The sequence below is a fragment of the Lacerta agilis genome, chromosome 2 (genome assembly GCF_009819535.1).
Source record: "Lacerta agilis isolate rLacAgi1 chromosome 2, rLacAgi1.pri, whole genome shotgun sequence".
NCBI classification, from domain to species: Eukaryota; Metazoa; Chordata; class Lepidosauria; order Squamata; family Lacertidae; genus Lacerta; species Lacerta agilis.
In genome coordinates, this window is record NC_046313.1 from 18,344,829 (window position 1) to 18,358,049 (window position 13,221).

Consider the following 13,221-nt stretch of genomic DNA (forward strand, 5'->3'; position numbering starts at 1 on the left):
GACCTGCAGGTAAAGGATAGTTAATGAATTTAATGATAATATAACATTACAATTTTTAAGTGTTATATGTGATCAATCTTTCATCAATTTATATTCTTAAATTTATATTCTTAAACCTGATCAGAATATTGAATCATGATCCACTGGGGTTGCTTTAATTAACCGTTTTCTTAATAGGTAACCCTAACACCATCACTGACATGAAAATGCGGTTTTGGTCCAGTTGTAGAAGACTCCAGGCAATATAACCTCCTATTACCAAAGTAAGAAAAGAAAGTAATTAGCTTTCACATAATAAGTTAATGAAAGAGAACTCTTTTTCCACAAAAGAGAAGAAATGCAAGAGTTCTCCGATCGTCCAAAGTACAAATGAAACAGTGAGTTCTATTTCACAAATGAGAATTCAGAATATTTCTCCACCTTCCGGCCACTTTAAGGCTCATTACAAACTTGGTTTGTTGGTCTATGCTCACAGTTTACACTTTAAATCTGAGAGAAGTGTGCCTTTTCCTGAACACTTGGATCAAACGCTGCGAGGAACCGGAACCAAGTGCAGCTCTCTGCAAGGCGTGCACCTGGTTCTTTGAAAAGCAACATTTCCTTCTCTCCCAGAGGCACACTAATTCTGCAATGTGCAAGTAGCCCCGAGTTCAGGAGAAGGATTTATGTTACAAACCGGCTCTCTCATGAACTCCTCGAGGACATTTATTACATTTTTGGCTTCCGGCATTTCGGCGTGTTCCACTTTCACAATCTTCAGGAGGACGTCTCCGCTTCCGCAGTTCTTCAGAAACAAGTAGCACTTGAACAAAGCGTAATGGTTCATTTCTGCCTGCCTGATGAAGCGCTTCAGGTTGTTGATGTCTTGTATGGCCTAGAAAAGACAGCAGTGAACATTTATTGGTCATGTGCATCTCTAGATGGAGAAGAAACTATACGTGTAAAAATTGTGGACATTTCCTCCCCTAGTATCTCCACTGGGATACTAGTGCACGCAGCCCGGAATGAAAACAGGCGATAGCACAAGACCAGTTGTTCAGAGCAAAGGGGCAGGATCGACTCCCCATGCAAATCAGCTGCTCGGTATGACTGCCAATCTTGATTTTATAGATTGCAACTGATTGTATACCAATACAGGTGAAACTCGAAAAATTAGAATATCGTGGAAAGGTTCATTTCTTTCAGTAATTCAACTTAAAAGGTGAAACTAATGTGTGATATAGATTCGTGACATGCAAAGTGAGATATGTCAAGCCTTTATTTGTTATAATTGGGATGATTATGGCGTACAGCTGGTGAGAACCCCAAATTAACAATTTCAACTTTGGGGTTTTCATCAGCTGTACACCCAAATCATCACAATTATAACAAACAAAGGCTTGACATATCTCGCTTTGCATGTCATGAGTCTATCTCATATATTAAACTCCAGTAGTTAATGAAAACAATTGCTTACATAAATGGACTTTTCCACGATATTCTAATTTTTCGAGTTTCAGCTGTAGATGCAGCTGTTTCAGGACTCCTGTCTATACCATGCCAATATATGCGTTGGGAACAGTAAACAAGAATTTCCGTAGGAATAGCCTATCCTTAATTTGAAATTAGCGACCTCAAAAGCGACAGGCTCAATCCATTTTAAGCATTTTTAGCCCCCAATTGATTTCTGGAGAATATAAAAGCTGATCTCTCCTACTGGAATCAGCAAGACTTAAAAGTGTTTGACAGCACAATCCTATGTGTGTCTTCTCAGCTTCAAAGGGACAGGTATGTAGGTATGGGATCACAGTCTAAATTTCACTCGATTACACCCAGCAGTTGCTGCCACCTTTATGGTACTTACCTGGAGTATACAGTTCATTTTATTCTATACAAAAATTTCTGTTCATAGTATCTAGTTGCAGATAAATGTATGCTAAAACACAGAGATTCAAGTCCCTGGAATGTGGAAAGGCAAAGGGGGTAATCCAGGGATATAAAAAACCAGTAAGAATTTTGTTATTCCCTTCAGGTGAATGCTGGTTGTGTCTTAATATCATAGTTCTTTGGCTAAACTGGCTAATAGTTTGGGGCCACCCCAACCTTAAATACCGCCAGAGTGAACGAGATTCATCCTCAATTCATTAGCACCGTGTGAAGGTATCCAGAAATCTATACTATTTCCACCAACTCAAGTATAAGCAGTGACCATTTTAGGGGTGTCTGAAATGTGCACGATTGCGCATGCGCAAATTGCACAGGAAGTGGCCCAAAAACGTCACAAAAAGGGGTGGAACAGGGTGTTTGCAGGCTTTTTCAATGGTGTTTCAAACACAGGCAATTTCACTTGAATGGGTGGTTGCCTCGGAACATAACCCCCACATAAATGGGGGGTTGCCTGTATAACAATAACGTGTTACCTTCAATTTAAAGTTCTCCAGTATTTGTCGGAAGAGAAATGGATTTCCCCCTTCAGAGCCATTGAGAAACGCTTGCATCCAGTATTCACAGAATTTGTCACTACCTGAGACATATTTGGAAATAAAACAAAGTATTTTAGGAATTTCCAAAAGGCTGGTGTGTCTTCTCCTTATAAGCATGATCTGTACGATGTAAGAAAATAATATATGAAAAGCCATTTGTGATTGCCAGAGGGGAGAGGGGAAGCAAGTGCTGACCTCGTAGAAATCATGGAATCGTAGAGTTGGAAGGGACCCTGAGGATCATCTAGTCCAACCCCCTGCATTGCAGGAATATGCAACTGTCCCATACGGGAATCGAACTTGCAACCTTGGCATTAGTAGCACCATGCTCTTACCAACTAAGCCATCCAGGAATGGAAGCATGCAGAATGCATAGTGCCATGTAAGTAGACGAACTTATCTGACATATTTATAACTGGGAAATTACTAAGGCTGAATGGCACAGTAAACCATTGTTTGGGGACAACACTATAGGATGGCTGCTTGTGGAGGTATCTGCTTGGCCAATGAGGGAGAAACAATGCTAGACTAGAAGCACTCTCAGTTTGATCCAGCAGGGCTCTTGTGATGTTCAGCTGCTACTGTTTTTTTGTGGTGGGTTTTGGCCAAAGTCGTTGGACCCATTTGTTGTTGTTTTCCCGGACATTTTAGCGATTTCCGACTGCAGTATTCAGGGTATGTCCGGGAAGTTCTGGATGGTTGGCAACCCTATTCTGCGTTGTGGCTACATAGCATTGCTCCAAGTCAAAAGTGCACCATGAAGGTCATTTTTAAAAATAAGATAAATACACCATGATCTTTCACTATTCTAAGTTTGTTTTGGGTTAAACAAAAAAACAACAACCCTGCACCGCAGTCCAAAATAGCATTTCAAGCCTGACAATTTGCCAGTGCTTCTCAAAAAGCAACAAATTAGAAAACAAATGTTCATGGGACAATTTAATCACGACCACAGCCTTGGTCCGTAATGACAACTCGTGACAAGACAACCTGAGCTTTGCAATGTGATCTAAAGCATAGGATAACTGGAGGACAAAACCGGTAGACTAACTCCACACCCCAGAATGTGTGTCCGGAGAACCCTTGTGGCACGGAAAGATCCTCCCAAAATAAACAAATGTGTCGCTTTAGAGCAGGCACCCCCAACCTGCGGCTTGTCAGGGTCGAGTCAGATGAGGAGGAGTGGTGGCAAGCCCCCCCCCCCCTGACAAGGCAGCACCCACAGAGGAATCTGAGGAATTCGTACCTGGGGAAGACTGGTGGCGGCATTCCTCAGAAGAGGAGGAATCTGACAGGGAGGAGGAGGGAAGACCAGAGCTAGAGGAAGAAGTGGGGCCAGGAGCAGGTCCCAGTCAGGAGGGGAATCAGCCGATCCCCTCTCCTCCTCCCTTCTCAGCTGTAGAACGCCGAGCTGAGAAGCGAAGGCGGCAATTAGAGACAGCTGTAGCTCATAGGAAGTGTGGGAGTGAACCAGCTTCTTAAGGAAGCCAATTGCCCTATTCTACAGCGTCTGCAATGATTGTGCTGGGCGCGTGGTTGCTTTTGCTCATCTTGTTCCTGGTTTGTTCCTGACTCCTGGCTTGTTCCTGACTGACTTGGCTTGTTCCTGACCTGGACTGTCTCTGACTTCGGCTTCTCTTGACCCCTGTACTGATACCTGACTTCGGCTGGCTTCTGACCTGGACTGTTTGACCTTGGCTTATCTCACCCTGACTGCTGCGCTTCAGCACACCAACTTGTTGGCGCCCTAACACGACTCTCCAGATGTTTTGGCCTACAACTCCCATGATCCCTAGCTAACAGGACCAGTGGTCAGGGATGATGGGAATCATAGTCCAAACATCTGGAGGGCTAAAGGTTGGGGATGCCCGTTTTAGAGCAATATTGCAATGAGCGATAGAGTAATAAGCAATACTGAAGACAACAAGCATTTCCCATTGCCAGCCACTCTCTGAAGACTGACACCACCTATAATATGCCTGAAACCTCTCTTGCCGGCAAATCTCACCTGCATTGTGGAACTGAGGCAGTGGCCCACTGCAGTCAATCACCACTGGCGTGCGTCGTTCCTCGGTCATTGCCATACACAAGGAAGTCATTGTGGCTTCCCGGACGAGATCTTGAAGGCTTGCAGCTCTAAGGAACCTGAGAAAGAATGTGCGTTTTTTAAAAAAACGTGTTCATCGCTAAGCTCAAGACAGGGAGAGGGCAAGGTAGCTGCCTTACAACAAGCCAAGCTACCTATGGGAAAGGCAATCTTAACGGTTGGTTTTCTCTTACCTGTTAATATCCTTCTTTGTCCTTTCATCGGGTGCTTTAACTTCAACGGGAGTGCAACTCAGAGCCTTGAAACAGGAAAGTTATAATGTCAATGTTCTGTATAATGAGGTAGACTGGGGTGGCTAACCTGCAGCTCTTCAAATATTGCTGGACTCCAACTCCCATCAGCCACAGTCAGCGTGGTCAGTGGTCAGGGATGCTGGCAGCTAAAGCCCAACAACTTCTGGCTAGTCATGCCTGATGTAGACTTAGGCCCCAGTCCTGCACCCACTTACCTGGGATTAAGTCCCACTGTATTTAGTGGGGCGCGGGTGGCCCTGTGGGTTAAACCACAGAGCCTAGGGCTTGCCGATCGGAAGGTCGGCGGTTTGAATCCCCACGACGAGGTGAGCTCCCATTGCTTAGCCCCTGCTCCTGCCAACCTAGCAGTTCAAAAGCACACCAAAGTGCAAGTAGATAAATAGGTACCGCTCCAGTAGGAAGGTAAACAGAGTTTCTGTGCACTGCTCTGGTTCGCCAGAAGCGGCTTAGTCATGCTGGCCACATGACCCGGAAGCTGTACACCAGCTCCCTAGGCCAGTAAAGCGAGATGAGCGCCGCAACCCGAGAGTCGTCCGAGACTGGACCTAACAGTCAGGGGTCCCTTTACCTTTACCTCTGTACAGTCATGTATACGATGGTAACCAACACAATTTCTCTTCAAAGTAAATATTCCCCACTCCACTTATTTTATCCTTACAACATGGCTTATTTGATATATGGTGACCATTAAGCTAAGGTCCCCTAGGGAGCTTCCTGGCGAAGCAGGATTTCAATCTCACATCATCCGGGTCCAAACTCAATACTCTGCCTACCAGACTCTCTCTCATCTGTAGAGAAGTTGTTTCTCTTGCTCTTTAAGGACAAATGGATGTTTCCTCTCTCTAAAAATCAATGGATTTGTCTTTGGCTGTGTGTCTTTGTTAAGCACATAAAAGTAAACCTCATTTGCAGTAGAAGAAGTAAGAGTTGTATGAATCATCAATCAGGATTTAATATTTTAAAGTGGGAAGTTTAAACTCACCTTGCATTACTAAGCAAGAGAAATGCCGACCCGTTTTAAAACCTACATTCCTGATCAATGGTCCAAACACCTGGTCCGTCCTCTACTTAGACTGAGGTTTATTTACTGGTGACTGGGAGTGGCCGCCAAGAAAATATAACACTGGTCCTGAAAGACATACATTGGCTCCCAGTATGTTTCCAATCACAATTCAAAGTGTTGGAGCTGACCTTTAAAGCCCTAAACAGCCTCAGCCCAGTATACCTGAAGGAGCGTCTCCACCCCCATTGTTCAGCCCAGACACTGGGGTCCAGCTCCGAGGGCCTTCTGCTGGTTTCCTCCCTGCGAGAAGTGAGGTTGCAGAGAACCAGGCAGAGGGCCTTCTCAGTGGTGGCCCCCTCCCTGTGGAACGCGCCCTCCCATCAGATGTCAAGGAAATAAACAACTATCTGACTTTTAGAAGACATCTGAAGGCAGCCCTGTTTAGGGAAGTTTTTAATGTTTGATGTTGTCGCTTTTTATTATTAATATTCTGTTGTGAGCCGCCCAGAGTGGCTGGGGAAACCCAGCCAGATGGGCGGAGTATTATTATTATTATTATTATTATTATTACATCTACTTAATAACAACAACAACTTATTATTTGTACCCCGCCAACAACAACAACAACAACTTATTTGTACCCCGCCCATCTGGCTGGGTCTCCCCAGCCACTCTGGGCGGCTTCCATTCAAATATTAAAATACATTTAAAATATCACAGATTAAAAACTTCCCTAAACAGGGCCGCCTTCCGGTATTTTCTGAATGTCAGGTAGTTGTTTATTCGCTTGACCTCTGATGGGAGTGCGTTCCACAGGGTGGGCGCAACTACCGAGAAGGCCCTCTGCCTGGTTCCCTCTAGCTTTGCTTCTCGCAGTGAGGGAACCGACAGAAGGCTCTCGGAGCTGGACCTCAGTGTCATGGTACTTTGGGCACCATGGCTAATTCAGCAATAAACTAAACCACTATTAATGGGGGTTTCTATTTGACAGAGTTATATTCCCATATACAAACAGAACTGCAACTGCAAACTGTCAAAAAGCAATGAGTTGAACAGAAAAGTAGTTCTGGGATGTGTGAAATGGTACTCACGGCATGTAACACAAAGGAAAGTTTCTCCTGGAAGAGTTTCACCACTCTCTGAATAGGACAGATTGAATCCTCAATCCAAGTTGCCAAGAGGGGCTTAACACAAGTTTCCAGATTATCTTGCTGCAACGAAATGAAAAGAGTGGAACTTTTACATGGAAGCGTGAAGTTTAGTTCAGCTGAAAGAATACTGACAATCTCTGCTCGTGGAACTTGCAGCTAACATTCATTCTTAATTCCAAATCATGCAAGGCTGACAATAGCTGTCATCTTGAATCAAACAGCTCAGCAGAAACAACATAATGGAGGAAATCTGAAGAGCTACTTTAGGACCATGTAGGGACTTAAGTCACTCCCCTGCCTTTAAAGTAGCAGAACCTCCACACTGCACCACAAACTGCTCTTGAAACTCCCCCAAGATGCAGAAGTGGCTTCACCCTGCAGCACGGGGGGAGAGCTGCATTTCAGAAACACAAGCCCAGCCCAAGAACCTAGAAGCCACCTTAAAGGTAAAGGGACCCCTGACCATTAGGTCCAGTCATGTCCGACTCTGGGGTTGCAGTGCTCATCTCGCGTTACTGGCCAAGGGAGCCAGAGTACAGCTTCCGGGTCATGTGGCCAGCATGACTAAGCCGCTTCTGGTGAACCAGAGCAGCACATGGAAACGCCGTTTACCTTCCTACTGCTTTCAAACGTGCTTTCAAACTGCTAGGTGGGCAGGAGCAGGGACCGAGCAACGGGAGCTCACCCCGTTGTGGGGATTCGAACTGCCGACCTTCTGATCAGCAAGCCCTAGGCTGTGTGGTTTAACCCACTGCGCCACCCGCGCCACTTTGCAGCCATTTAAATCCCAGGCAGTATAGAAGGTTGGTACGTTTTTTGTAATTAACTCTGAAGTCAAAATTTGAATGTCCCTGAACAGAGAGCCACATAAACCAACAGCAATCAACGCTTACCTCTAAATCCAGGTTAATTTTCAGGTCCTGAACATATCTGTCAAGCTCAAGTCTGAAAGTAAACTCTTAAGGAAACGATGTGTTTGTTAAAGCATATGAAGTGCAACTGACATTAAGGTCCAGGCTTAGCAGCTCTTAATTTCTAACTATTATGGAAAGACAAAAAGGCCCTCCAAATGCATCTAATTCAAGGAATTGTTGAATTCAAGGAGCAGACGACACCTTCAGATGTGCTCCATCAGAAGTATGATAAACCAGACTACATAGATTTAGGTACATGGGGGTGATGAAATTTGCACATCGCTTTTCAGGAAAAGATTGAAATAAGAGTTTGTGGATCCGTTGCACATCTCTTACGTTCTTTCTGCACTAAGAAGTCATTACTTTCAAATGTGAAAATATATTGGTCAGCCTTTGGAGGGTGGGGGGGAATCCTTTCATCCTGGTTTTTGAAAAGCTTTTGCCTTCTGTTTTCCAAATACAACCCTGAAAAAATGGGGGCCTACTAAAAAAAAAAAAAAAAAGCGAAACGAAACCAGTATTCTCAGATGTTTATAGCCAAAACCACAAAAGAAGATCACGGCATACATATACAGTGGTCTGCATGCTGTCATCTTTGGCTAAATTCAATGAAGCAACCACAGTATTACCAACTAAAAAAAAATTTACTTTTCCGCTCATAGTCTCCTCTTACACACACACACACACACACACACACACACACAAAGATAAAAGGATATAGTTCAAGTCCCTTCTCTGAGCCTCCCAAAAAACAGATCACGTAGTCTAGAGGACAGCTGCTCGATTCTGCGTTTGCCATTTCTGTACATTTTTCTGGCTGGAAGAGGCAGTAGTAACAACCAACTTGGCTTTCTGGAATACTGAAAAGAGAAATTCTGAATTAATCAGAGAGTGATTTTTATTCTTTTATCTCTCGCCATAATCTGTCCACTCGCCGATCACATTATAAACTTAGCACTTGCCTGAGAGCCTGGATTCTACCCAGCCGCTTCAATCTAGTGTCAATACAGCTTGCTTTATGCCTCCATTAACTTCCTCGCTGTACCTCAAGAATTTGCCCCAAGCGTTCAAAAGTCACCCTTCCCTTAACCCTGCATTCAAGAGTAAACAAGTTGTAGGTGATGTCTTAATGGAGTTAAATTCAGCCAAGTTGGGGATTTTTAAAACAAGGCAATGCCTGCCATAGAATTAGTACTATTTATTAAATTTACATACTGCCCTTTATCTGAAAATCGCAGGGCAGGTTTACAAAATAAAACACAAAAGCAACAGAAACATTGGGGGGGGGGGAAGCACAGAAGCAATTTAAGAGATCTTACCCAACTGCTTAAGAGCCAGCTGTCCATGGCTCCCAGGCTAAGGGCTTAACCATTCTTCCTTGCATTCAGTTTCTGTGAGTCCCTATCCTATCCTTCCCTACCCCGTTGATAATAACCCTCTCTTTTCTTTTTGGCATGCATTTTGAAAACAGCTTTTGGAGATAAAAAAGGGAGCTGGAGACAAAAGGACAATTTAGGCTTTGAGCTGTAGAAATGGAAGGAAAAGAGACCAGAACAGGTTTGTGTGAATGACAGGTGCAATTATCTTCCTGTTGCTTACTTGCCTCCAACCCAGGCATTTCTGGGAGCATGGGAAAGATGGGGGGGAGGCTGTGCTTGTTGGCAATTCAGACAGAAAGGAGGGACTTCTCTTCTCCCCCCCCCCTTTTCTGACATGTGTAGCCCAGTCCACATTTAATCAATTATTTAGTTACATTAATTGATTAAATACCATTTTAACAAGCTAAAATGGCATCACTATTTGACCTGACAATACATTTTTTTCATTTTAATGTTAACTGTTTTGAACATGTAGTTCTAAAAATTGTCACTTGCAGGCACTGTTTAACTGGGAGTAGGCACCACCAAACTCAATGGGACTTATTTCTGAGTAGATACAATTGCACTGTCCATTGATTAAAATCCATTTGATTAATCAACTAAGGCTTCATTAATCAGCCGACAGCCCTCGTTTACTCATAAGTCTCCCTAAGCTCAACGGGGCTTATTCCCAACTCAATCAGGATTGGATTGCTGCCAAACAACAAGAGAAAAAAAACACTTACAAAATGTACTACTGTACTCTGATCAAGATTTTAGTGAAGATTGTGCATTTTAGTTTGCTTTTAATCACCAAGGGACCATTTATACCTTTAGCTGTCCTAAACTCTAAAACACATTGACACTCCAGGTAGTTTAAAATATGAGTCATGGCTTGTATGCATTATGGGTTCCTAAGCCTGCTACTCTTGGCACACTATACTGGCAAGAAAATATAACCATGGCAGTGTAAGCAGAGCTGCTCCTAATATCACATTTTTATTTGAAAGCGAAAGATTGTGTAACTTTGTGCCTGCTTCAAAAATTTCAGAGACACCAGAAGGAAGGAATGAAATTTCCCAGCTGTTGCCTTCAGACTAAAACTAAGTTTCCATGGTAGCTTTATAAACGTATGATCTGACACACGATAACTGCTTATTATTAACAAAATAGTCATTCACTTCCAGTTGCGATGTGTTACAGCCGATGTGCAAACTCCCACCGGAGGCTCCAGTCCCCACATATACTCTGTTTCCCATTGTATTCTTTAGAAAGCCAAAATCTCTTAACGTGCTGCTACGGATCCTCACCTGGCAAACTGCAGCAGAGCTGGGGAAAGGTGGAGGTGAGAGGAGGAAAAGGAAGGCTGGGCAGAAGTCACAACCGTAACATGTTGTTCCTGCAAAAAGGTTATTTGGCACCAGGGTGCAGAGAGAGAATCATGTGGATTCTTACCTCAACTCCACAGATGCAACATTGCCCATTCCTTCAAAAAAGGCTCCCTTGGCAAGGTGTTTGGCAACGAAGCTACGCAGTTCCATCTCTGCTTCGGCCGGTAAGTTAGTGTCCACCAAGGAGAGGCTACATAAATGAAAACAAAACACACTGTTGACTAAGAGAGCTTTCGACTAGCCACTCAGGCTGCCATTCTTACCCCACTTACCCTCTGCCCCTTTTAGGGCTGTTGTTGTTTTTTAAATGACGCTATTGTCTGTTTAGTTAAAGGTCCGTATAGTTAAAGCTATGGTTTTCCCAGTAGTAATGTACGGAAGTGAGAGCTGGACCATCAAGAAGGCTGATTGCCGAAGAATTGATGCTTTTGAATTATGGTGCTGGAGAAGACTCTTGAGAGTCCCATGGACTGCAAGAAGATCAAACCTATCCATTCTCAAGGAAATCAGCCCTGAGTGTTCACTAGAAGGACAGATCCTGAAGTTGAGGCTCCAGTACTTGGCCACCTCATGAGAAGAGAAGATTCCCTGGAAAAGACCCTGGTGTTGGGAAAGATGGAGGGCACAAGGAGAAGGGGACGACAGAGGATGAGATGGTTGGACAGTGTTCTCGAAGCTACTAACATAAGTTTGGCCAAACTGCAGGAGGCAGTGAAGGATAGGCGTGCCTGGCGTGCTCTGGTCCATGGGGTCACGAAGAGTCGGGAACGACTGAACAACAACAATTGTCTGTTTGCTTTTTTTCTTCTTGTTGTTTGATTGGGAGTGGCTTGACTATTTAGGGGAGTGGCCTGCTTTTTGATCTGCTTTTTATTTGCTTTGAGGGGTGGAAGTGTTTTTCTTGGTTTGCGGGGGGGGGGCGGGGGACAGGATGGACGACAGTGGTCTGAGCATCACCAGTTTTTTTCTTATGTTAAATGGATATTTTATGGTTCCCATGACTTGTTTCTTAGATTTCCAAACATGTCCCCAGGGCCCAAAAAGGTTGGAGAACCCCTGTAGCCCAAAACATTTGGAGAGCACTAGGTGGGGGCAAGATTGTTCTAGGCTACTCTTAGCCTAAGCATGCCCCCCCCCAAATGAAGAATTCTTATTTTCATTGCCACCTCATCATACTACAGAAATGTCCCACTACAGAAAGTTCACAGTGCTCAGAAGAATTCGGTTCAGTTTTTAGAATCCCTCCACGCCACAGCTATGCAAATTCTAATTAGCAGAGAAGGGTTCAGAAGATTTCAACGTTGGTTTACCTAAAATCATCAGAAGACGGAGTTTCAGCTGTTGTGCTGTTTGGGCTCCCATCATCACTGTCTACACCCTGGTGCAACCTGGGGGGTAAATATAATCAGTTATAAACACACCTACAAAAGCACACAAATCATATAACCACAAACCTCCAAAGATATTGCAAGAAGAAGAGGGGGGTGGCCAACAAACGATGGGGAAGATCTCCGACTCAAGACATGTTCTATTTCGCACATCATTCTGGGTAGTCATCCAAACAAACAGGAACAGATCCAGGCTAGCTGTTTGGTTTGAGAACGTTTGCTATCGCAACCCAGCACAACAGTGGGACCTCCCTCTTTCCCTCACTGTTTCAGTTCATATTTGGAATTGGAACTGGAGGGGTGGCTTTATGTATTAGTGAGTGTTGGGAAGGGAACATGCTTTGCATGGAAAAGGTCACAGGTTCAATCCTTGGCATATCCAGCTACAAAACGATCAGCAAGCAGGTTAACGGGAAATAGGGGTGGCAACTTGAATAAAATATTGGTGTGTGGGTGTCAAGTAAGCCCTGCATAACTGATCACATGATGCAGTGGGGGGGTCATGTCCGAGGTGGGGCAATGTTGATGGGCATTGAGGCTGCTATGGAAAAGCATTAAGATGCATTTGTGGAGCGGAAGGCATTCAATGAATGGAGTTCAGTACCATAGGATGTGGGAAAGGACGATAACCTTTATAGGAAAAAAAAATCAGCCCAATTCATTGAAGGCAGCCGCTGGCGCACGCCTCCCAAACGCCACGCTTAAATAAGGGGCCATAAAGGACGAGAGGGGAAGGGTGTTGGTTAGAGCATGCTGCCAAGGTTGCAGGTTTGATCCCCGCACGGGACATTGCAGGGGGTTGGACTAGATGATTCCTCAGGGTCCCTTCCAACTTTGCAATTCTATTCTATGTATGCATGCTGCAGAATCCGGGGGGTGGGGAGACCCCGCGACGAAGCCCACCAGCTTCCTTCCCCCCTCCCCACCTCACCTGCAGCCTTGGTAGCCGTACAGGCAATAGTAGCTGTTGCTGCTGCGCTCCGATTTCCGATCCTCCGGCAGGCCGCTCCCTTCCTCGCTGCTCTCCAGCTCTCTGTCGTCCCCGTCTACGGACTCCTGGAGGGAAGGCAACATCTTGCTGGCCTTTTCTTTCTTTCTTTCCTCCTCGGGCTTTGCGGGTAATGGAAACCCGCTCCCCCTGTTGCCGTACAGTGCAGCGCCTTATTCTGCTCCGTCCTACGCGCAGCTGTCTT

At 44.7% G+C, this 13,221-nt stretch overlaps 1 protein-coding gene across 1 annotated transcript; it reads right to left on the reverse strand.

Moving 5' to 3' along the window:
* Positions 1-381: 381 nt before the first annotated feature.
* C2H17orf75 (chromosome 2 C17orf75 homolog) lies at positions 382-13,138 on the reverse strand. The gene is made up of 10 exons (XM_033138768.1): positions 12,960-13,138; positions 11,951-12,028; positions 10,705-10,830; positions 8,610-8,751; positions 7,871-7,927; positions 6,918-7,037; positions 4,743-4,807; positions 4,471-4,607; positions 2,400-2,503; positions 382-874 (listed from the first exon to the last, which is right to left on the reverse strand). The coding sequence occupies exons 1-10, from the start codon at positions 13,100-13,102 to the stop codon at positions 620-622; spliced, it is 1,227 nt and encodes a 408-aa protein (XP_032994659.1). The 5' UTR covers positions 13,103-13,138; the 3' UTR covers positions 382-619.
* Between the last annotated feature and the right edge of the window lie 83 nt (positions 13,139-13,221).